Source organism: Talpa occidentalis, unplaced genomic scaffold (genome assembly GCF_014898055.3).
Source record: "Talpa occidentalis isolate TD23 unplaced genomic scaffold, MPIMG_talOcc4v2.1 talOcc4.5, whole genome shotgun sequence".
Taxonomy (NCBI): Eukaryota; Metazoa; Chordata; class Mammalia; order Eulipotyphla; family Talpidae; genus Talpa; species Talpa occidentalis.
In genome coordinates this window covers 53,939,188-53,960,575 of record NW_023604861.1, presented here as the reverse complement: position 1 = coordinate 53,960,575, position 21,388 = coordinate 53,939,188, and the positions used below count along the sequence as shown (strand labels likewise).

General features: G+C 38.5%; 3 protein-coding genes across 11 annotated transcripts in view; 2 read left to right on the top strand and 1 right to left on the bottom strand.

The window, feature by feature from the left end:
* Positions 1-1,646, top strand: part of SUPT20H (SPT20 homolog, SAGA complex component) — a 34,873-nt gene extending 33,227 nt beyond the window's left edge. For 5 of the 8 annotated variants that reach the window (XM_054701703.1, XM_054701702.1, XM_037527202.2 and 2 more), the window contains exon 25: positions 1,144-1,280. In XM_054701703.1, the coding sequence (XP_054557678.1) occupies positions 1,144-1,241 (98 nt within the window). In that variant the 3' untranslated portion in view covers positions 1,242-1,280. Of the gene's footprint in view, positions 1-286; positions 391-1,143 lie in introns of all 8 variants that reach the window. The other 3 variants (XM_054701704.1, XM_037527203.2, XM_037527205.2) reach the window with 1 other exon arrangement.
* Positions 1,558-10,378, bottom strand: EXOSC8 (exosome component 8). The gene is made up of 11 exons (XM_037527208.2): positions 10,322-10,378; positions 8,146-8,182; positions 7,898-7,961; positions 6,238-6,311; positions 5,025-5,070; positions 4,520-4,625; positions 4,391-4,436; positions 3,730-3,826; positions 2,646-2,766; positions 2,097-2,203; positions 1,558-1,771 (listed from the first exon to the last, which is right to left on the bottom strand). Exons 1-11 carry the CDS (start codon positions 10,336-10,338, stop codon positions 1,656-1,658), a joined length of 831 nt encoding a protein of 276 aa, XP_037383105.1. The 5' UTR covers positions 10,339-10,378; the 3' UTR covers positions 1,558-1,655.
* A 216-nt stretch (positions 10,379-10,594) lies between these two features.
* The window catches only part of ALG5 (ALG5 dolichyl-phosphate beta-glucosyltransferase), a 36,637-nt gene continuing 25,843 nt past the window's right edge, over positions 10,595-21,388 (top strand). Inside the window, exons 1-5 of one of the 2 annotated variants that reach the window (XM_037527194.2) lie at positions 10,595-10,744; positions 14,405-14,576; positions 14,946-14,992; positions 16,212-16,280; positions 20,640-20,732. In XM_037527194.2, the coding sequence (XP_037383091.1) occupies positions 14,438-14,576; positions 14,946-14,992; positions 16,212-16,280; positions 20,640-20,732 (348 nt within the window). In that variant the 5' untranslated portion in view covers positions 10,595-10,744; positions 14,405-14,437. Of the gene's footprint in view, positions 10,745-11,668; positions 11,781-14,404; positions 14,577-14,945; positions 14,993-16,211; positions 16,281-20,639; positions 20,733-21,388 lie in introns of those variants that run through there. The other variant, XM_037527192.2, reaches the window with a different exon arrangement.

Below are 21,388 nucleotides of genomic sequence, written 5' to 3'. Positions count from 1 at the left end.
ATCAACAAAATATTACTAGTATTAAATGTTACTGAGGTGCAAGGAGAGGGACACGCTGCTTTGGCACACATGTGTTCCCTTCCCTTTTGTGTCCAGGAAGTTCTATAATCAGTGGTACCCTCAACTAACAGAAGACTACTAAATTTATTCTGAAATGTCTGTGATTTGATACTTAAGATTAATCATACTGATAACTTTTCTATTTCATTTTCTGTGTTGTCCTTTTCTAACCCTGATAGCCTTCAAACTTTTTGACTGGCCTGCTTTCCCCTTCTCCTCTCTGTAGTGTTGTCTCAGCTTGGCTCTGCCGAGAACAGACCTGAGCAAAGCCTTCCTCAGCAGAGATTCCAGCTCTCCTCTGCCTTTCAACAGCAGCAGCAACAGATACAAGTAATCCAGCAACTTCACCCTGAGTACATTTTTAAAGATACTCTGCTCCAAAAGTACCTCAAAATACCTGTAGTTTTATTTCACTGTCTTTTAAGACTACACGTAATTGGTAAATAATTTAGAAGATTTTATTTAAAAGTCTGATATTTTAGCCAGTCAACTTGGAGCACTAACTATATTACATACATTTGAGCCATACTTTTCCCTAATTATCACTTTCATGAAGTGCTGGTGGCACATTAACATACATTTTTCTAGTTTCTAGTACATTTTCAAATAGACAGCTATGCCAATGGTTAGGTTTTTAATATACTGCAGAAAAAGGCAAGTATACCAGTGTTTCTATTAGTAAATTATTCCTGTTTTAGAAAAATGTCATTCCATTATTTTAGGAAGCCAGCATATTACAGTTGACTATTTTAATATGCAGGTGGTTTTATATTGCTATAAACTCATATAAAAAAATGGTAACTGAAGTTGCTGAGTTACTGTAATATAGACTGGCAGGGCAAAGTAACAGAAATACTTTTGAAGTTTACCAAGAATCATTTTAAAAGCCCTTAGCAGGCTTCTGTGCCACTGACTGGTGCTGTTTGGCTGTGCGTTGTCTCAGTGTGGTATAGTCCCTTTTTGTTATCTTGGTGCTTTCTAAACCCTTTCAGTTTTGTTCTCATCATTCTCAGGAAAAGTACCTTTCTGTACCTGCCTACACTTAACATAACTTGATTTTTTTCTCCTTTCCTTTTGCAACAGTTGCGATTCTTGCAGCATCAAATGGCTATGGCAGCAGCAGCAGCACAAACAGCTCAGCTACATCGTCATCGGCATACAGGCAGCCAGTCAAAAAGTAAAATGAAGAGAGGCACGCCAACCACTCCAAAATTCTGAGTCTTGCATTATTTTTTTTTTTTTAACATAAGAGCATTGAATCAGAAGGTTTCTGAGTTTCTACTTCGTTTCGTTTTTTTTTTTTTTTTTTAATGTCAGTATTTTACATTGCTAGATGTATAAACTTTATACAGAAGCACAACCCTATGATTTTTAAATAAAAACAGGGAAACGGTCTACCAGACTATTAGGGTTGGTTTGCCTAAGTCATTGCTTTATAAAAATGGTTTCACTGTACATAAAACATAGGGAAGTGACCTAAGAAATATTAGAAACATCTTTCAGAAGAATGTAGCTTAATATTTATTTAGTATAAAAGGTTTGTGCACAGTTCAACAAATACAATTTTTACAAATCTGTTTCAAAATGTGGTGTGTTTATTTGGGTTTCATACTCTTAATTACTTCATCCATCAGTTTTTTTACTTCTTTATGTCTTGTAACTGCTCGGCTCATACAGTCCTGAAGTTTAGCTCCAGTCAGCCCACTTCCACCTGAAAAATTGTGTGAACACTTTTAGTGTCTGGTTTTTTTTTTTTTGTTTGTTTGTTTTTTTCCATTTTGTAGATCAACATCAAGTCAAGTTGCAAAACAAAAAACTTCAATTTTGTAAACCAGTGGCATGGTCTCAAGATTTACTAAATTATAACAAAACCTGAACCTCCAAGTGATTCCAGTCTATTCCATAAATTTAAGAATCACTAGTGCACAATATAGTTGTACAATATAATAGTAATAGAGCTTTGGCTCTCCCTGATATAAAGAATCTCATTTTAAATTTTCATCTACATGTTTAGAACTGAAATGGGAGGAACTTGCCTGGTTTGTGAAGACAACATAACCTGCCTTCCTCATCCATTACTACTGTTAAGGTTCCAGTTGCCAGATGTTCCTCTTCTCCAGTAGGGTCAACTATGAGCAGGGTACTATTTAAAAAAAAAAAAAGTGTAAGTGATTTAATCATGGAATAATTTTATTTTAGGTTATCTACTGAAGCCAGTTAAGAGCTAGGATAGAACTGGTAGGAAGCCAGGAAAGTTAATAGCAACCTAAAATTTTACCCTGTAAGAATCTCTGCCCCCCAGTTTATTCATGTTACAGTCCATTGCAAATACTGAAGATAGCCTAAGTTAAAGTTTTTAAAAATTGAAAACATTACACAGGAATAAGCAAACCAAGGGACAGGTAGAGAAGACAGACAAATCGGAATGCTTTTGAAAGTGTAAAGGTTAGCTAATAATTCTGAAGGGACAACAGGTGGAAAGTCAGATGTCCATGGCAAACTAAGGTCACCTTAGGCGTTAGGCATTTCCTGAAAGTTAGATGAATAATCCATTATCTTAAATACACAATTTTAAAATAACTTACTCATCAAACACAGCAAAGGAAGTTGCAACCGGATGAGTTCTAATATTCAAATAACTTTTCTTCTTTAAATTAACTTCTGCTAGAGCAGTTTCTTCATTTATACTAACTTCAGGTAATTGTACTATAAAAAAAAAGCAAAGAAGTAGTCTAGTTAAAGTCACATGGTTTTCTATGCTTTGCTCATTCACTTCTCCCTCTAACCTTGTCCAAGTCATGCTTTTTTTAAAAAGTGTTAGTACAATTAAGATATAATGAATAGTTTTTCAAACATGACATTCTGACAGAACTTTAAAAAAAAAAGTTTAAGAGGGCCTCCCCTGGTGGCGCAGAGGTTGAGCACTGGGCTGTGAGGCTGCCCGTAGCCTCTGCAGCGCCAGTTCGTTCCCCGGCCGCCAGCGAGGGTCGCACAAAAAAAAAGTTTAAGAAATCACAAGGAGTATTAACAGATAATAGTATGCTTCCACTTTTTTCTTGGGTACATTAATCCTAACCTTACAAAGTTTTCCTATTTTTAGGAAAACTTGAGCATGGTGGTAGGGCCACAATTCAAATTTAAGTCCTTGATTTAACAACTACTGTCATACTGCTATGCTTGCTACCTATTCTAATGAGTTATATATCAACTCACTAATAAAAGGAAATTGCATGTCTTAAAAATATAAAAAAATCATCTACTCCTTACCAAGACATTACTATTAAAGGACACATCTATGGATGGGCCTTACAGTAAAAACAACTCTTCTACTTTTTTTTTTGTCAACATCACATAAAGTGAACAATTTTAGGGAATGCTTAAAAGATCTTCAATCACCTATGCTGTAGTTCCAGCTGTCCACCATATTAACACTAGGGAAGACTGGGCCCCAAATAGATGGGTATGGTTGAGGGAATGCTTTCTAAAAGGCAGTCTGAGAATGTAAGACTCATAAATACGGAAAAATCATGTTAGTATTCAAAACTCATTAACCTAGAAACACGCAAATGATATATAGCAAGGTCGCAATAAAACTTTTTCAAAGTTTGAGAAAGTTCACAAAAAGAACATCAAACTTGTAGGAATATTTCTTTTAATAAGGTTGCTTACCATTTTTTAAAGCTGCTAACAAAGCAAATGTACAGGCATCCAAAATGTTTCCATCATAGTCAAGGCAAATGAGATCACAGTACAGAACCCAAGCAAGCTAAAATAAGAGTCATACAAAAATTAAAGCCTTCCGGTGGGTATAATATGGCACTTAACACAGCCACAGAAACATTGGTTAGACAAGATAACCTTTTTAAAGCTCACATCCTTAAAGAAAAAGCTTTATAAAATAGAAGTCAAAAAAAAAAAAAAAACAGGACACGTTTGGTAAAAGCTGGCCTCTTGATTACCCAGCAGACGTGGCAAATATCTCCATTTCTGGTCTGTAATCAGCCTAGGTCTGATTTTGAAATTTACTGTGTAGACTGACCTTAAACTCATGAACTGATCAGAAATTAATAATCTACTATAAGGAATAAACTGAATTCTCTAAAAATTAAGGAGAAAAAATTTACCTCAACTTAGAGGGTAGCTCTCCCTTTAAAGTGGTAATAGTCACAATAGGTTTTATGAACTAAATTGACTTTTTTAAAACTGAATTCCATTTAAAAATAAGCAATCCATAATTACTGGGGGTTATTTTAATTTCCCTGTTCACATCTCCCTGCAAAAACAATTTAAGATTAATAAAAGCTTATTGCTTCTTTATTATACCTCTTACCTTTCCTGGAGAAATGCATAAGTCCTCTTTCTGAATTATCTGTGAACTTGATTTAATGACAAAGAACACAGTGAATGAAAGGTCAAAAACTATCTGAAAGTGAATGCTAATCAAATATGTTGATCTTACTTTTCAATAACATCTGCAATGAACTGGCTAGCCACTTGGGCCTCTTCCCCAGGCGGTCCTGACCGAAATCTCGATGAACACAGAGGTGGTAGATCCACATTAGGAACTGAAAGAAACACTCTGCAGCTATGAACTAAACTTCACCATCTGGTGTGTGCTTTCAAAAAACCCAGGCAAGAAAAAAGTGACATGGTAGTATAAACGAAGAATCTTTAATAGAAACAAAAAACTTTGTGGTAACAGCCTTCCATGCTTTGGTCTGCTTTCTTAGTTGATGACAAATGAATAACAAAAATTGATCGAACCATTTGATAGGGAAGTTTATGAAAATACTATTATATTGCTATTATGTTATCTTCTAACAGAAAACTTTAGGAATGTCTGTTTCACTCGTCTTTTTCCGAGTCTTACAAATAATTTTCTTTAACTACTATGACTTAACTACCATGTTAATATTAATATGTTAAAAGTATCTGTATGAAAATTACAAGACCATTTAACTTACCAACATAACCCTTATCAGGGGTGTCCGCTGGTGGCGTTGCAAATTCCTACAGAAGCAAACAAATGTCTCTTGTGACAGAAGCTACTAAAAAGTTGTGAAGACATCAGTTACTGAACGCTTTAACAAAGACTATCTTAGTTAACTACCACATAAACATCTATGCTTTGGGAGTGATGTCAGGAGCACCATGGACACTAATGCCAATCCTCACATTAGCTATACAAGATAAAAAGGCAGTGTAACATACTTGACTATACTGTAGTGTTACTCAAAGATTACCTGGGCAATCTTTTAAAAAGTCTTAATTGGATTTATGCCCCACCCTTATTTCCACTCACTCTGTAGCCAAGAATCTGAATTTAAACCAAGCGATGCTAACAGATTTAGAACTGCGGGTAAAGTGGTCAAAAGCTTTGGAATCACTATAAGCTGGTTCAAAGAGCATCACGCTTCCTGAGACATTTTGGGTAAGTTAACCTCTTATCATTCAAGGTTAACATCATTACAACAGGAAGTAATAGTGCCTAGTTCTAGACACTGTCAATGTGAATGAAATAAGTCCCTGGCATAATACCTGGCAGGTGCTCATATCTTAGTGTCAGCTATAACTCTAGCTTTACTGAGGAAAATCTGCTCTTCAGTAACTCACAAAATAGATTATAGCCAAAAAAGTATAAGCTTTGGAGTCAGATTTATGTCTATAAATGAGCATTATATTGCACGACAAATTACTGCACCACATGTAAAACAAGAGATGAAAGATTATACCTTAAATAATTTTGTAATACATGGTCTCTAGGACATGGGGGGGCACTCAGTAGACAGACAGCTATTATTCCCTCAAACTTTGCTTTTGAACAATCTCATTTTCTACACACCTGCAAAAGTTAAATGCCCTCACTAGATAAAAGAATATCACCAAAAACCTCTTAATTTGTCAAATAAGCAATCTTAAAATTTAAAGGTGGTGAGGATTTAAAATGTTTCATTTTAGTATATTTGAGCAATGTTCATAAAATTATAATTAAGACTCATTACTTGGGCTGTATTATCTAGTACCACAAGTGAAAGCTCTTGGTAAATAAGAACATACTAAAAAATTGATACCTGACTGCCTAGTCAATAGTAGAATTATAGGTGTATTTTATAATTTTAAAAGCAAATAAAACTAATTTGGTAACTCAAATATCAATAAGACATATATTAAACCCACCGCTTTAATTCCACAAATTACTGTTGTGTTTCCAAGCTTCACTAAAGCAGAACCATCTGCAGTACTAATTGAACCTGAAAAAAATTAAAGTCCATAAAAAGAAAATTTCATTTTGTACACATAACTATCTTGCTACACATCTCAGTTACCTGAATATTTATTCCTAACTAGAGTCAGTTTAAAACTACATATTTAAAACTACTACTATTTTAGTATGGAGGTTTTTCAAAATATTAGAAACAGCTACCATATGACCCAGCAATTCCACTCCTATGCATCTACCCGAAGAATGCAAAAATACTAATCCAAAGAGAGATATGAGCTCCTAGGTCCACTGCAAGGGCTGACAATAGCCAAGTTAACAGCAATAAGCTAAGTGCCCTAGGACAGAGGAGTGGATTAGAAAATTGTTGGAGGGCCTCCCCGGTGGCACAGAGGTAGAGCGCTCGGCTGCAAAGCTGCCCTCAGCCTCTGCAGTGCTGGTTCGATCCCCGGCCGCCGGCGAGGGTCCCACATGGCGCAATAGACCTCTCCTGTAGCGCCCGCTGCTCCCCTCAGCAGTGTATTTTGTCAGTCTGCCTGTTCTGTTCCCCGCTCTGTCTCTGATGAATTCTCTCACCCTCCCATGCTTCTGACTGTACCCAGTGCTTGTATAAATAAATAAATCTTTTTAAAAAAAATTTTAAAAAAAAGAAAATCGTTGGATACAATTTACACATCTATTTAAAACAAAAAAAATCTTGCCATTTGAGACAACATGGATGGAACTGGAAAGGGTCATGATAAGGGAATTAAGTCCAAAGGAGGAAGACATACCAGATGGCTTCACTTACATGTGAAATACAGAGAAACAAAGGGTCAGACAAAACCAACTAATAACAAACCCTTGACATTCTCATTGCCAAACTGAGGCAAACAGGATAGGGTGGTGTGGCAGGAGCAGAGGAGGGAGGAGGTCCATTGGAGCACAGTGGAGAATTATCAGGGTTTTGGTGGTAGGCGTAGAGTGAAAACATTTGCAGAAGTCTGAACCTACAACCCCTAAAATACAATGATGTAAACCAAATACCTCAATAAATGTAATTGGACAAGGAAAAAAAAATAAGCCACCGTTTTAAGAATTATTCACCTGTCCTGAATGAGTAAATCATTTTTCATTCAGATGTAGGATTGTTATACAGACAAAATTCTCTGAAACTACAACCCCTAAAATACAATGATGTAAACCAAATACCTCAATAAATGTAATTGGACAAGGAAAAAAAATAAGCCACTGTTTTAAGAATTATTCACCTGTCCTGAATGAGTAAATCATTTTTCATTCAGATGTAGGATTGTTATACAGACAAAATTCTCAAAATCATTCAAATCCTTTAACCTGGTAGAATTTGGCTGAAATACTGTTGAAATGGTTCAGAGGCTAAAACTGTAACAGGATTTAAAAGTATAAAACATAAGAAAACCACATCTTGGAGGTTTGGGAGAAAGGGAGAAAAACACATTATGGTAACTTCGAAATTTAAAGTGAACATATCAACTGAGGAACTAATTATTTAAAAACAATTTACAAGTAAAAATTCTCTAATAGTATAAAAAAATCAAACATTTTCAAAGTGGGAAGCAACTTCAACATTCTATTTAGAACTCAATGTATCCTCACCTATGTTGATAGTTGTTGTTCTGAATTCACCAAGTTCTCTTCCATCAGGACGGCAATTCTCTTTCTACAACATGTAGTATTTTAGAAATTTTTTTTTATTAGTTACATCTACATGTATATTTTACCCTAGGGAAAACAATAAGCCTCATCAATTCAAATAACAATTTGAATTACTACAAAATTGTCTTTAAAAGAGGCATGATATTGTTATTAAAACACATAACATGTATATAACTACCTAAACTCACCAAAAATCTCCTGTAATACTCCAAAGGTTCCACAGTTCTGAAACAAAATAAACATTCTTAAGAGGTGAAGCAGCATGTATCTCCACAATTCATAACTTGTTTCTTTCATGAATTCTGACACTTATGTTACTCATGATTATACAAAGCAGACACCCTTGCAGTAACAATCAACTGCTGTCCTTAACTCTGCCTGAAACAATTAGATTGGAGTCCAAAGTGGGGCATCTTTAAAAGAGGATTTAGGGCCTCCCGGTAGCACAGTGGTTGAGCGGCCTCTGCAGCGCCGGTTCAATCTCCCGCTGCTCTCCAGCCAGGAGGAGGGTCCCACATGGCGCGCAGACCTGTCCTGCCGCCCACTGCTCCCCTCAGCAGTGTACTTCTGTCCTTCTGCCTGTTCTGCCCCCTGCTCTGGCTCTGGTGAATTCTCTCACCCTCTAGCACTTCTGACTGTACCCAGCACTTGTATAAATAATAAGTAAATAAATAAATCTTTAAAAAAAAAAGGAGGATTAGTCAAGTGTTAAAATAATGTCATTCTCATTCTGAAACAAGGATTCTTAACTTTGTGATCATAAAAAAAGTTAACATCATTGTCACTGTGCTAAAACTGCAATTTAGCATATTTAATAATGATTTAGCATATTTAATAATGATTATGATGGCAAAAAGCCATCATATTAGCTGCATATGCTACATTAACAACCAGAATGATAGGATGCTTTTGTTTCTCATAATAATCAAGAATAGCACCAAAAAAGCCTTAGGTAAAACCTTCCACATATGATTTTTTTTTTTTTTAAAGAAAATACACAAGTACATGGCATGTAGCTCTGATGCAGCTTTTTTTTTTTAAAAAAAATTACAGATATCCGCCCACAACATTGCAGAATAAAGAGGTTGGGATCAACCTTTCTCCTAAAAACAACTATAAAAAAGAACTGATATGAGCAAAGGATATACACCGGAACAATGAAAGACTTCAATACATGGTGTTGGGAAAACTGAACTACAACATGCAAGAGAATGAAATTAGACTTCTGTCTCACAAAATACACAAAACTGAACTCAAAATGGATAAAAGACTTGAATGTAAGAGCTGACACCATAAAATATATAAAAGAAAACATAGGCAAAACATATCATGACATAAACCTCAGAAACATCTTTGAGGATGCTTCTCCAGAATCCAGGAAAACAAAGGAGAAAATAAACAGCTGGAACGACATCAAACTGAAAAGTTTCTATAGGCAAAAAAGAAGGTAAACAAAACCAAAACCCACCCTACCGAATGGGAGAAAATATTTGCACATCATATAACGCATAAGGGACTTACACCACAGATCTACAAAGAGCTTACACAACTCAAAAACAAACAACCCAGTCAAAAATGAGCAGAAGAACTAAATAGACACTTCTGCAAAGAAAAAAGTACAAATGGCCAACAGACACATGAAAAAATGTTCTACATCAGTAATTATCAGGAAAATGCAAATCAAACTGTTATAGAGCAGCCCCCCCTAACAAAACTACAATGAGATACCACTCACACTGGTGAAAATGGCCCACATTAAAAAAAAAAAAAATGGAAAGAACAAATGCTGGAGAGGATGTGAAGAAAGGAACCCTCTTACACTGCTGGTGGTAGTGTACACTGGCACAGGGATTATGGAAAGCTGTATGGAGGTTCCTCAAAACATTAAAAATGGATCCAGGGGTTCCACTCCTAGGAATCTACCCAAAGAACACAAAAACACTGATTCAAAGGAAAGCTGCGCTCCAACCCGTGATAGTTCACGGGTAATATGGTGGCAGAACTATGGGGACTATACCTGAAAGAGAAACCAATTATTGTACAAAAACAAACAACGACGTAAGAAAATAAAAAATGCCTAAATAAAATTTAAAGAGTAAAAGATTAAAACTGTCTCCTGGTATTGCACGTCCACTACACATCAAACCAGAACTGTACACAGTTCCTTCCCTCACGCATCACACGCGGTTAAGATGAACCCTTCCCCTTTCAGTACCACCCCCTGCCCTTCTCCTGGCTCTTCCAGGGGAAAAGAAGTAGAACCCTGACGGGGTAGCCTCAAAATGAAAAAACACGGGCCAAGGATAAAAATAAGCCGCTATCTGCCCCACCACAAACTCGCGCCCGCCAGCCGCACAAACTCACTTGAACCCAGCCGCCATCTTCCCGCCGGACGCCTGCGCCTGCGCCTTAGCGACAACGCACCTCCAGCTCACGAGTGTGATCAGCTTCCGCACTTTCGACACTAACTGCCGTGTTCCTCTCCCCCTGCAGGAGATGGAGAAGGTCGGGAAGAACCACGCGGTGGTTCCCGGCCCAGCATAGCTTCGACCGCCTCTAAACGAACGCCCTTCTAGGTGTCCTTGCCAGCAACATATTTTGACGAATCTACGATCGGAAAAGTGAAGGCTATCTTTCCTTAGAGACAGATTGCTGATACGAGTTTAAGTGAAAACCTACTTTAGAGCAAAGAAAGGATCGAGTATTGAATGTGGAGCATTATTCCTATGTTCCAGCGTTCTTTTCCCGCCTCCGCCTCACGCTGGGCTCTGGGCCTACCTCTCCCAGGTAACGGGCTACCTGGTCCAGTAGCGGAGAGTTATATAAACGTTGTGTGCGCTCCTCCCCGCAGCCGCTTACGACGTGCAGGTCTCCGAGCGGCTCAGCAGAGCTGTTATGTTGTAGACTCTGTCATGACTTGGGGCTTCCACCTCCCTCCTAGATAAAATACAGGACACCCAAATAAATGTGATTTTCTGGTACTTAGTAAGTTTTAACTGGTGTGCCCGAAGCAGTGCATATTACAGCGGGGAAAGTTTTAGATACAGAGAGTGGTGATGGTTGCAGAGAATCGTGTATGTAATCAATGCCACAGTATTATATGGTTAAAATGTCAAATTTTATCAGTTTTGTTTAATGTAAAACACCAAAAACTTTTGAGTTGTCGAATTGTAGGGTATACGTATTATGTTTCAAAAAGCTGTTTATAAAAACCATCAGTTGCTCGGCCTCCCCGGTAGCGCAGCGGTTGAGCGCTGGGTGGCGAAGCTGCCCGCAGCCTCGGCGGTGCCGGTTCGATCCCCGGCTGCTCCCCGGCCACCGGAGGAGGGTCCCACATGGCGCGCAGACCTCTCCTGCCGCCCGCTGCTCCCCTCAGCAGTGTACTTCGGTCCTTCTGCCTGCTCTGCTCCCCGCTCTGGCTCTGGTGAATTCTCCACGCTCTGGCTCTGGTGAATTCTCTCGCCCTCCCGCGCTTCTGACTGTACCCAGTGCTTGTATAAACAAATAAATCTTTAAAAAAAAAACTATTAAATACCATCAGTTGCTTATCTGAAATTCCTGTTAAGTACATAACCCTGCAGTTTTCCTGGCAACCCTTCCTGGGCGCCCTGTCGCGTTCTTGCCGCGCGGGGGCGCTGTGGGCGGCGGGCGCCCAGCGGCGCGGCCTCTCTCCAGCCAGGCCTCTCTCCTGCGCGGCCGCGCTTCCGCGTGTGTGTAGGTGCTAGGAGGGCGGGCGGCGGCGGCCTGGGCATGGAGGATGGCTCCGCTCCTGCTGCAGCTGGCGGTGCTTGGCGCGGCGCTGGCGGCCGCAGCCCTGATACTGGTGAGGAGAGGGGTTTGGGGGCGACGCGGGCCTGGGCGCGCCGCTGCCCTGGAGGCTCGGCCACCAGGCGTCCCCTCCTCCGCTCTAAGCTCTTTGACGTGTCCCTTTTCACCATGCTTCGCCTCACCCCGCACAGCCTTTACCCTAGATTTTCCTCTCCTAGAATTCTCCTCCCCTTTCTTTCGTGATTTATTTTTATTTTGGAGTTTTATCTCCTCGTGTACCCAAAGCCTTGTGCGTTTTTCACATTGGGACGTGCCCACTCAGCCTTCCATTCCCCTTTTCACTGGCCCACCAGCCCTGTCAACCCGGACTTCCCCAGGATTTCCTCCCGACCCTGCAGGCTCTGCAGTTCTGGCCCCACGCGGGGAGATCTTGAGTCCCCAGAGAATGTGTGCTCTCTAGACTCTCCTCTTTCCTGATACGGTTAAGCAAATAGAATGTGATGGCAGAGCACAGACTGGAGCCATTTATTACAGATTGGAATAATTCAGTGTATCAAAAAGACTCAATAGAGACTCAGGATAAAGCCTGGTGTGACAAAGCCTGGTGTGACCTGGTGTAACCATATGTCTGGGGGTCTTTATGTCCCAGAATTAAGCACCCTAAATTTGCTGCCTCTAAATGAAGCAGTACAATAGACTTCAAGTTCTGACTTTTTTTTTTTTGCTATTCCTCAGGAAACAGCTCTGTAAACACTTGCTGATCCATAAGTAAAAGAAAATTGTAAAGTAAACTTTTCTGCTATAAACAAAAAGTCTTTGCTTAACGTTTGCTTGGAAACTGATTTTAAATAACTGTGAGGAAATCAGGTCCTTGACTAACTGATTTCAGTATCAGCAGAGATTCTATTTTTTTCCTCATCGAGGAAACTTGCTGTAATTTGGAACGTACCTGCCATATTATTAATAAATAGAGAGGTTTCCCTGTTCTTTGGCATTTAGATTAGCAGCCTAGAATAGCACACTGCCTGCAGAGCCACTTTGTCATTCTCCCAGGATGTCTCCCAACTTAGAAACAATTTTAACAGAGAAGAAACAATATATCCTGATTTCTTTGGTAATTTGGGTCTGCATAATAGAAGAATCTTCTCTTTTCCATTTTCGGTATTTTTCAGATTTTTTAGAGCAAGCCAGGTTTTTAGTGGAGCAAAGTTGGCGCCAAATCCTAAATTGAGTCTGCTGCACAAATTTAAATATGTACATTATGAAGTTGTTCTGGGAGTATTTGATCCCACTGGCTTAAAGTGATAATAAGAGCTACCACTTAACAAGTTCATACAATATATTGGGTATTCAGTGTTTAACAGAGATTATCTCATTTGATCTTTAAAACAACACTCCGACATAAATGTGGTCATTATCTTCATTTGGGGGAGGATAAGGAAGTTGGAGAAATGAGTTCATGTACTCAAATGCCACACAGCTAGTGAAAGTTTGTCTTTTGAATGTGAGTAGAAAATCTTTCTATATGTCTGTAATATATATCCACCCTCCATACTTCCTTCCCATCCCACTTCCTTTCTGAATTATTTTGAAGCAAATCCAAGACAATATTTTATCTGTAAATCCTTAGCACTTATCTCTTTTAAAAATAAAACCACAAGAAGGTTATCACAGATTTTAAAAAGTTTAGCCATCATTCTGTGATTCAAATGTCCAGTTGGTTCAAATATATGGTTGTCTCATGAATATCTTTGTATAGTCTGTTCCAATCAGCATTTACACAGCACTTGTCTGACAGCTGTCAAGTCTATTAACCTGTCCAATTTCTCCTCCCTTTTTTCTTTTCCTTAGGTAAGTGGCTATTTGTCCTATAGAATTTCTCACAATCTGGATTTTATTGATTTCATTCCCTTGGTGACTTTTGACATCTTTGATCCCACTGGAGACTAAGGGTGCAGAGCAGGAATTAACCATTTGTCTGCTGCTGCTTCCTTGCTCCTACTAATCACATTCAATTTCAGTTTGTACACAATGGAATATTATGAATGGATGAATGGCCATCAAATTACAAATGAATAGCATTCTAAAAATTTGTAGATTTATTGTTTTGAGAGCAAAAAGTGTACCAGCAGAAACAATTTTTATACAAAAATTTTTATACAAGTTTATACAAAAGAAAATATTGTGTTCTAATCAAATTTGGGATAAGTATGAAGAATATTACTGGTCCCTACTATGGGAGTTGAGACAATATCTCATACCCTGAGGAACTGAAGATTGCCTTCACCCCACACATGTCAGACTGCCATATGAGTTTGTCCTCTGTTAGATATAGGCTTCACCTGAGGGTGGGACTTCACTGTTTCTGCCAGGGGCTGGGGAATCGAGGGCATGTGAGAGTAGATTATGTTTCTGTAGTGACTGTTCCCTGTATTAGATCTGGGGTGACAGAGACCTGGGGAATGAGAGCTGGGAAAACACAAAGATCCTCCTAATGGAAAAAGAATGGTACTGTACTAATGGAAAAAAAATGGTAGGTCTTAAGAAGGGGACTGTCTTTGACTTTTGGATTAGCCTTCAGACCATTTTATTTCTAAAAACTCTGTACTCTGTAAGCATAATGAATGTTAAAAAAAAGGTCAGCATAACATAATTTCTTTTTAACATATCTACTTTTAGATTTCCTTTGTTGCATTTATAACTGCTACAGAAATGCCACGCCTTCACCAACATGAAGAAGAAAAGTTCTTCTTAAATGCCAAAGGCCAAAAGGAAACTTTACCCAGCATATGGGACTCACCTACCATACAGCTTTCTGTTGTTGTGCCTTCCTACAATGAAGAAAAACGATGTAAGTCCTATTTGATTTTTTTTTTTTTTTTTTGTCAAGGAGTAGTTTGGGAAATAAAGAAAATTTACCATATTATACTTTACTGTCTTTGTCAGAACATTAATAGATGTGGGCTATGATGAGTGCATAGTTGGTAGTTGTTAGTGCAGAAAAGGGGAAGTGAATATTAGCTAGAAAGAATAGAAGCAGTGTCATGAAGGAATGGTACTGAAATATAATGAGGAACTATGTAAACAGAAGACAGATGTCCTAGATGGAAGTGGAGAAAGGGACTAGTTATATTATTTGGATTTTTTCCCACGTAAACTGCTGGGGCTTGATAAATGATTTTCAAAAGTGATTTTTAATATGTGTGTTGATCTCTTTTAGTGCCTATAATGATGGATGAAGCTCTGGGCTATCTAGAGAAGAGACAGGTATCATGTTCCTCTTTCAATATGCTGTCTCCAATTAATACCAGACCAGGTCCACTAGCTTGTGGACCCCAAGCTAGATCCACTGTGAGGGCCAGTACCAACTGTGCACAAGCCATCGTGACCAGTAGGCCTCATGGTGCTCTGTTTTCCACGTGCCATTAGCTATTAGCAGCCAGGCCCAGAAGTAGCATGCCACCTCCAGGGGCAAGTGGCTTATCCCGAGCAAACAGAAAAGCTAAAATTCCTGAAAAGTGAACTTCCCACCCGCTTTTTATCCTCTCTTGCCTAATGATATATTTTAAATTGGGTGACAGGTATCTGCAGACTCTGTATGACAACACAATGCTATTTTTACTTTTGTGCCTTTTTAAGGACGACGTCCTTTTAAAAAAGATTATAATTAGAGTGATATTATTTTATACTATTCTGAAGAGTTCCCTCTGATTTGTTTTCCTCTTTTTTCTCTGCTTAAAGAGAAGAAAAGTAATGTATGTACCTATTGTTGTATCATGAGCTGCCCTCGAAATCTCCTTGGATTATTTAAGAAAATAAGTGAACTTTGTGACTGGTTGTCTTTTTAGGAAATTCCTGTTATCATTGACTTTGGTCTTAGAGTTTTTGTATAAGGGGAAGGTAGTATTCATTGAAAGAGAGGGAGTCACATTAGCTACTCAAAAATTAAGAAAGAAGAGAATTGAGCTTTTATTATATATGAATCTTCTATCTTATTACATGTAATCTTCAAACCATCTAAGTTTGCTTTCTTTTTTGGGGGGAGGGTCGTTATTTTGTTGAGATAACAAGCCAAAGGTTATAAAACTAAGCAGTGACTTGCCCAAGGTCATAAAACTAAGCAGTGGTGCAGCTGGATTGGTCTCTGCATACTCTGACTTCAGACCTGATGGGCTCCTTTCTTGATACCTTGGAGCCTCACTCAAGTGTGCTCAGCACCTGATGCCTTTGATATATATGGGGCCATGGGCCAGGGGAAAGAGTGGGAGGCTTACAGAGATTGAGTTAGTATTTGCCTTGTCCTTCTGTCCAGTCTGGCACCTCATTTCTGTTCCTGGCATTTCCATTTTATGTGATTTGTGCACTTTTTTTTACATTTATACACATTAACACCAAAATAATTGTTTTTTTAAGTTCCTCATAATTTTATTAGAATTCTTCGTGGCAGTTATGTCAAATCATGGGATTTTACTTTTGCTTCTTGCAGAAACATGATCCTACATTCACTTATGAAGTGATAGTAGTTGATGATGGCAGCAAAGACCAGACTTCTAAGGTAAGGAAACTTGTTCATATAATTTCCAGTAGATAGCAAATGTAGAATAATTAAGCAACTTATAAAATCTTTTTTTCACTTGTCAGAGAATCATAGTTATTCCAGTTGCTTTCCTTTGTTATAATGTGAGTAGAACATGCAGAGAGATTTCATTTCTGAAACACTGAAAAATATACGTGCTGTCCCACTGTATATCTTGGGAGAGAAGATATGCAACAGTTTGTCTTGACCCCTAGGGAGCTATCTACTAATTCATGGTTCTTTTTCTCCTAAGCATTGTTCTTCTCTTTATGCTCCACCTTGGGTTATAGGTGTGTCCATCGGTATACATGCCCTTCTAGATTTATCCATGGGAAGCAATGTGTTTAGAGTATTAATCCTTCCTGTTCCTGCATTCCTACATCTGTAACTGCTGGGCCCAGATGCACTAATCCTTGCACTACCCATGTTAAGTATTGCCAGTGATCCTGATAAATTACTCTCTTAACAATAAATTACTCTCTTAGCCTTTAATTACTCTCTTAAAGGCTTTTTTGTTGTTGTTGTTTTATTTTAAGATTTATTTATTTATTTATACAAGCACTGGGTACCATCAGAAGCGCGGGTGGGTGAGAGAATTCACCAGAGCCAGAGGGGAAAGCAGAGCAGGCAGATTGACAAAGTACACTGCTGAGGGGAGCAGTGGGGCGGCAGGAGAGGTCTGTGCGCCATGTGGGACCCTCGCCCGTTGGCCGGGGATCGAACCTGCGCTGCAGAGGCTGAGGGCAGCTTCACAGCCAAGCGCTGAACCGCTGCGCCACCGGGGAGGCCCTCTCTTAAAGGCTTTTTAATGAAGACTGCTTCTTAATTCCTTCTTTGATGCTCATGTTTTTTAATAAAAGTTTTGCTTATTCCACTATTAGTTTTCTTGTTAAATAGATAAATTGGACATTAAATATATAAGAAAGTGTCTGTTTATTTGATTATTCATTGGTGATGATTCTTCTTAAATACTGACTAGTCACTAAGTGTTGAACACTGGGTAGACCATACAAGTACATAAATCTGCCTCTCTGTGCAAGGAGCCACTAGGACAGTCACACTGCCTACAGATTCTGAAACTCAGTAAGGTTAAGAAATAAAGATTATAAGGCATTTAGGAAAAAGAGAAGTAATTTTTTGTTTGAGGATTTTTTGTTGTTTTTTTAAAAGATTTATTTATTTATACAAGAAGTGGGGTACAGGCCAGAAGCACAGGAGGGTGAGAGGATTCACCAGAGACAGAGTAGGGAGCAGAACAGGCAGACACACTGAAAGCACTGCTGAGGGGAGCAGCGGGTGAGGCAGGAGAGGTCTGTTGCGCCATGTGGGCATCTCCCTAGCCAGCCAGGAATCGAACCCTCACTGCAGATGCTGCAGGCAGCTTCACAGTGCTGCGCTCAACCCGCTGCGCCACTGGGGAGGCCTGAGAAATGATTTTTGAACTAAGCTTTTAAAGATGGTATGACAAAGAATATGGAAGATAATATGTTCAGGTTGAAAAATAGTGTAAACAAAGACAAAGCGACCAGGGCCTTCTTGGTGGCGCAAGGGTTAAAAGACAGCACTATCAAGCTATTGCCAGCCACTGCCTCATGAGTCAGATCCCCAGCGGGCCAGGGAGCAACCCACATGGCGCAGCAGACCTCCCCTGTCTCTCCCGCTGCTCCCCTCAGCAGTGTATATCTGTAGATCTTCCTCTTCTGATCCCTACTCTCTCTGGTGAATCCTCTCACCCCTCTTACCTCTGGCCTGTACCCCAGTTCTTGTATGCATAAATAAATCTTTAAAAAAAAAAAAAGACAAAGAGACCAGAAAGTATTGGTGGTATTTGTTTAAGGAAGACTGACTGCTGCACTTTGATTAGTGAATTAATGATGTGAAAAAGGAACACACACTGTTCCAGCAGCTTAGTAATATGTGAAGGGAAAGGCATAGAAAATAAACCTTAGGCATTTAGTACTGAGATTACAGAAGCAGCCTCAACAGACAAGGAGATACAAATTTTCCTGAAGAGCACTTCTCTTGGAGGCCTGTGTCATGTTGGTGGCAGGCTGCTCTCTCGGGAGGATCACTGAAGGAGGATCAACTGCTGAGGATGGAAGAAACAGAAAACTTGAAATCATATTTCAAGTAGAAGTTTTTATTTTAAAAAAAGTTTTTATTTAAAAAAAAAAAAAACATTTCCCCTAAGTTGAATATTTATTATCTGCCTGTTTTGTGTGTCATTCTCTAAGGGGTATCAGAAAATTTTTAAATATAGGTCTCATTCTTAAGGGGTTTTAAACTAAGGGGGTAAAATTTATGCACAAAACATAAGAGAGTATTACAATTAAACAGTGATATTTATTATACACTTAGATAATATAAGATGCCAGAAAGATAAGCACTCAATGCAGTAGACAAGTGACAGATAGTGCGGTGTTCTAAAGACACAGTCTAAAGTTTCCATGTTCATGTATCTAACAATATTTGCTTTCTTCAAAGCTCTGTAGACCACAGCCCCTTAAGAAGAGTCTTTTCAGTGAGCCTGGCAATAATTCTTTTGGTCCACGTGGTCGTTACCCAATGACTCTGTCGTCCTGTTTTTGGAGTCTTTTAATGCATACCGAGCTTTATGTCATATGAACCAACACTGCAATTCAAGTATTCTCTTAAGAGTTCCTTAAGCTGTTAACATGTGTCTAGGGCTGTGACTGGTACTGAAACACAAAGATCAAGATTTGTCTTCCTCCAAGGTGTTCACTTCTAATAACTGGAGACATGCACCAGAGAGCTAGAACACAATGTGTTCCGATCACCCTCCATTGGGTAGCTTAAATAACAAAAGGCATTTAATTATCTCTTAAACTGGTAGTGTGGACATTGTTGTTCAGCATTTAAACAGTGTCAGATTGCTGGATCTATAGCTTTTCAGTTCTCACACATTCCCTTGCCTCAAAATGGCTACAGTTCCAAATATCACATGTCCTGAAGCAGTAAGAGACAGCCAGGACATTTAAGAATTATCTTTGTGTGCTTCTCTCCTTTTTAACTGGCTACAAAAATCTTTACCAGTAGCACTTACCCTCCAGCACATCTCCTCTAGAGTTCATGAGGCAGAACTTGGTGACATGGCCAACCATGCCTACAGGAAGGCCAAAAAATACGTGTCAAAGAAGACTTAGACCAATCATGATTTATCTCCTAGGACTGTACTCACTGTCACTATGCAAGATTGGAGCCATCATAGCAAGCAAGAAAGAGGCATTGTTTGTTAAACATGCAGCTAATAGCAGGCAGCTAATTCTACTACAGTGCTATAATAGAAGTATGTACAAAGGACTGTGGCTACATGTGTTTGTTGAGATTAATCAATCCAGGCTATGTTCACACACTAGAACTATTAATCTTTGTCTAAGTGACTTGCGCCTATTGGGAAAAGTCTGTAGTTATGTGATGAGTGAAAACTGTTTCCTATTCAAACACTTGAATAGGAAAATGACTTCAGAGCTCAGTTTATGATTACAATTATACTTACCTTTTTCCTAGAGAAAAGTGAGGATGGACATGGAAAGCAGGAAGAATTGTTTGAGCTGCCTCTTAAACTCGCCTAACAGGAGGGCAAACACCAGAATGGAGTAACTTCACAAGTATCTAATGGAAATGAGTATCAAATGCAGAGGGTGAAGAGAGGGCAAGTAGAAAGGTGATATGGAAAAGCAAGGGGCATGAGTCATATTATAACAAACTGAAGACTGAGTGATGAAAAAGTGTGCAAAGCAAATATTGATCACTTTTTCATGACTATAACTCAAAGAGTAATAGCAGTTGCTTAAGGTAATAGTAAAGTCAAAAGAAAGTTTTTAAGTTACTGGGATTTTGAATACCTTAGAGGCTGAAAAACCAATGGAAAGGAAGAAATTTAAGATTCAGTGGAGGACAAGGTACCCCGTAGACAAGGTACCCACTCTCTGCTTGGAGAGAGAGTGAGGAGATTTGGGGGAAAATGGTCCAGGATACAGACAACTTCTCTGTGGAACTAAACCAGTTGCTGACAAGTAACACATCATTAAGCAATACTAGGGGCCCTAACGTGAATATGTGCCAGTTAGAACATGGATTTTATTTTTTTCTAGCAGCTCAGTAGCTTAGGTAGAGGAGTCAAGAGAATAAAGTGATCACTAACTGTTCTGGTCCTCTGTGGGAAAGTGAATCATAACTTAAACCTTCTAGGTCAGTAGACTGGATCTTTACACCAGGAATTCAGCCACTCTGCTGGGCTACCAGAATGTACGGTAGGTATAATCTAGTCACAGGAATTCAAGTTAATTTTATTCTGACTTTTATATAATTTTACAGGTAGCTTTTAAATATTGCCAGAAATATGGAAGTGATAAAGTACGAGTGATAACACTGGTGAAGAATCGTGGGAAAGGCGGAGCTATTAAGATGGTAATATGTAGCTTCAACATATTAATGTAAAATATATAGATATTTTGAATAATCTCTTCTGTAAAATATAGTACATGTACGTTCTGCAGCTGACTAGTTGAATACCAGCATTTCAAGTTAATGGCATATCACTTTTAATAATACTGTCATATATATAGGAAAAATATGATCAAGTCTAAAAATATCATGCCATATTTATAACGTACTGAGTAAGTGGGAAAAATATGTTTATATTGAATTTTTAGTGTCCTTGGGTAACTAAGACAATGACAGTGCTGCATTTGGTATAACCAGACACAAGATTGTTTTGTTTTTTGAGTCTTCTTTTTTTTTTGCAGTTTACAAAATGCTTTTGTAAGTTTTACTAATATGTGGAAACTGTGCTAAACATGGTAGTATGAAGTAAAATAAATCTGATGGTGCTTTCTATTGTGATGAAATTTATAGTCTAATAGAAAAGATGGTTGTACTTATGAGAGATTTACAGATGAAAGAGAGATTACTTATAAGTCACCGTGATCATGTATCATTGAAATATCCTTTTTTCCACTTTAAATTTAACTCCAGATATTATACCTTGTAATGTTTTCTACTTTCTAAAACATCATATATGTTGTTCAGATGTTTAATATGATAAAAAAAAAAAGTATTTCTTT

Bases quoted from the DNA above. Each gene is read 5' to 3' on its own strand.
- EXOSC8 (XM_037527208.2), bottom strand. The intron at 2,204-2,645 runs GTAAGTTATTTT...TTTTTTAAATAG, and splicing joins TCCTTTGCTGTGTTTGATGA to TACCCTGCTCATAGTTGACC. The intron at 1,772-2,096 runs GCAAGTTCCTCC...ACAATTTTTCAG, and splicing joins ATGTTGTCTTCACAAACCAG to GTGGAAGTGGGCTGACTGGA.